Source organism: Mesoplodon mirus (genome assembly GCF_964341445.2).
Source record: "Mesoplodon mirus genome assembly, chromosome: X".
Lineage (NCBI taxonomy): Eukaryota > Metazoa > Chordata > Mammalia > Artiodactyla > Ziphiidae > Mesoplodon > Mesoplodon mirus.
Genome location: NC_138981.1, coordinates 58,925,874 through 58,927,884, shown reverse-complemented (window position 1 = coordinate 58,927,884; position 2,011 = coordinate 58,925,874). Strand labels below are relative to the sequence as shown.

Here is a 2,011-nt window from a genome sequence, read left to right as displayed (position 1 = left end):
CGGGTTCCAGCCCTGGTCGGGGAAGACCCAACCCCACATGCCGCGGAGCAAGAAAGGTGGGAACTTGGCATAGTCACTCCGCTAGGGTAGGACGGTGCAGATGTCTTCCTGGTCACCGGCCTCCGGTTCCCCTAACCCCGTGAAAGAAGCAACCCAGGGACGATCGAGGAGGATAGAAGAGCGAGGGGGGAAGAAGGGGGGGCGGGGGTGGAGAGAGGGGGTGAACTCTGAGTAAAATGAATCAACAAAACCCTGAGAAAACCGAAGGAAAAAAGCGGAGCCTGCTGAGGAGACGCGGCGGCGGCAGCTTCGGCTCCAACGGCAGCCGCCACGGCGATGGCGGCAGCGGGCCTACAAGAGACGGCAGGCCAGGCACCTGACGGAGCCGGCGTCGAGCGGCTTCACCGAGTTGTAGTGCTCCCCGCACATGGAGTAGCTCCTGTAGACCAGGGTGAGCGGCTTCTTGGTGTACTCCTCTCCGTAGACGACGGCGGGCGAGTTGGCCTGGATCACCTCGATGGGGGTCTGCAGGACGTGCGACAGGGCCCTCAGCTCGAGCTGGCCTCCACACGACGCGCTGAGCACGATGTCGTCGCAGCAGCTCAAGAAGTCGTCGCGGCTGCAGGCGTCGCTGCAGAAGGGCAGGAAGTCCTCGACATGCTTCCGCATGTACTCGGCGGTGCGCCTCCGCAGGCTCTCCACGGTCACGGAGAACACCAGCTGGTCTTGGATGGCGCGGTACATGCAGTGGCCGTCGGCCGGGATAGCCTTCATCTCCAGATTCCTGGCCCACAGGATGCCGTCGAGCTTCATTTCCTCGTCATGGCGGAAGCTGGCCAGGTGCTCCATCTCAGCCTTGGCCATCCTCTCCTGCCTTTCTCTCTCGAGGGCCACCTTTCTTTCGCGCCTTCTCTGTGCCCTCGAGAGGTGAGGAGGCTTGTCCTCGAGATCCAGCTTGCCCAGATCTTCAGTGACTGAATCGAGGTTGCTGTTATCAGGGAAACTCTCCTGGAACTTCTGCAGCTCCTGCTGCTGCTTCTGCTCCATCTCGGCCTCGAGGCGGGCCACATCGAGGAGCAACTGCTTTCTTCTCTTCTCGTCCCTCTTGGGGACCGAGCTCTTCATGCCCTGAATGTGGGCCTGCAGCTCTGCCTTCTCGCGCTTGTGGCGTCGTAACATCCGCTGATGCTCACTCTGTGCATCTCCCATGATGTTTAAGGGCAGGCGAGAATCGAAGTTTGGTGGCTGAAGTACCGCTACAGTTCGCGTCAACAGTCTAACCACCCAACCGGCTAGAGCTCCTCAGCCTCCCGTGGCGGCTGTACTCTCTTCCCCTCACCCGCGGCTGCCCTCACTCTATTAACGGCCCTCTCTGCCATTGGCCACTGTCTCTCCACGGCTACGCCTCCTAAACACTCCTGGCACTAGGATTGGCTGTTGGGAGACACTACGTATGCCCCCAGTAGACCCCGTAGCAAGGGGTGCTTCCGGTTTTAGCGGGGTTCCTGTCCCGGATGTAAAATCCCGCCTTGGTGCATCATGTGCAGCAACTGAGCTTGTGGAGATTTTCGTGGGCTCTGAACTGCGTACTTCACTTCCTAGCCTGAACACAGTGCAGACACTGGTCGTGCTTGAGAATCACATGACAAATACTGTTACACCAGATGAATGTGCTCTTGACACCGGACTTCCCATTGCTCCCAGTGTTCAGGAGGCAATGTGGCTCTCTCCAGTTCTTTAGTTGCCTTGACTGATGAACCCTTAATTTTGTGTATCAGAACAAGATATTTCCTTATGTTCCTGGGAACACAGAATCCTTTCAGTTTAGGCCTCAAATCCACCCTGTCCCATCTCAGTGTGAGAAAGCAACAACCTTAAAGTTCACTACAGCTGAGCAGACTTCGTCTTGTGCCAACAGAATGCACCTACCCTAAACTCCCCTTCTCCTGGGTTCCCAGCTTCCAAAATGGGCTCCCATGAAGCATGACAGTTGGCCTTCATCAAGCCACTT

General features: G+C 57.7%; 1 protein-coding gene across 1 annotated transcript; it reads right to left on the bottom strand.

Moving 5' to 3' along the window:
- Positions 1-351: 351 nt before the first annotated feature.
- LOC309796197 (OTU domain-containing protein 6A-like) lies at positions 352-1,482 on the bottom strand (the record flags this gene model as incomplete). Its single annotated transcript, XM_082609255.1, has 1 exon — positions 352-1,482. Exon 1 carries the CDS (start codon positions 1,207-1,209, stop codon positions 352-354), a length of 858 nt encoding a protein of 285 aa, XP_082465381.1. The 5' UTR covers positions 1,210-1,482.
- Positions 1,483-2,011: the final 529 nt, after the last annotated feature.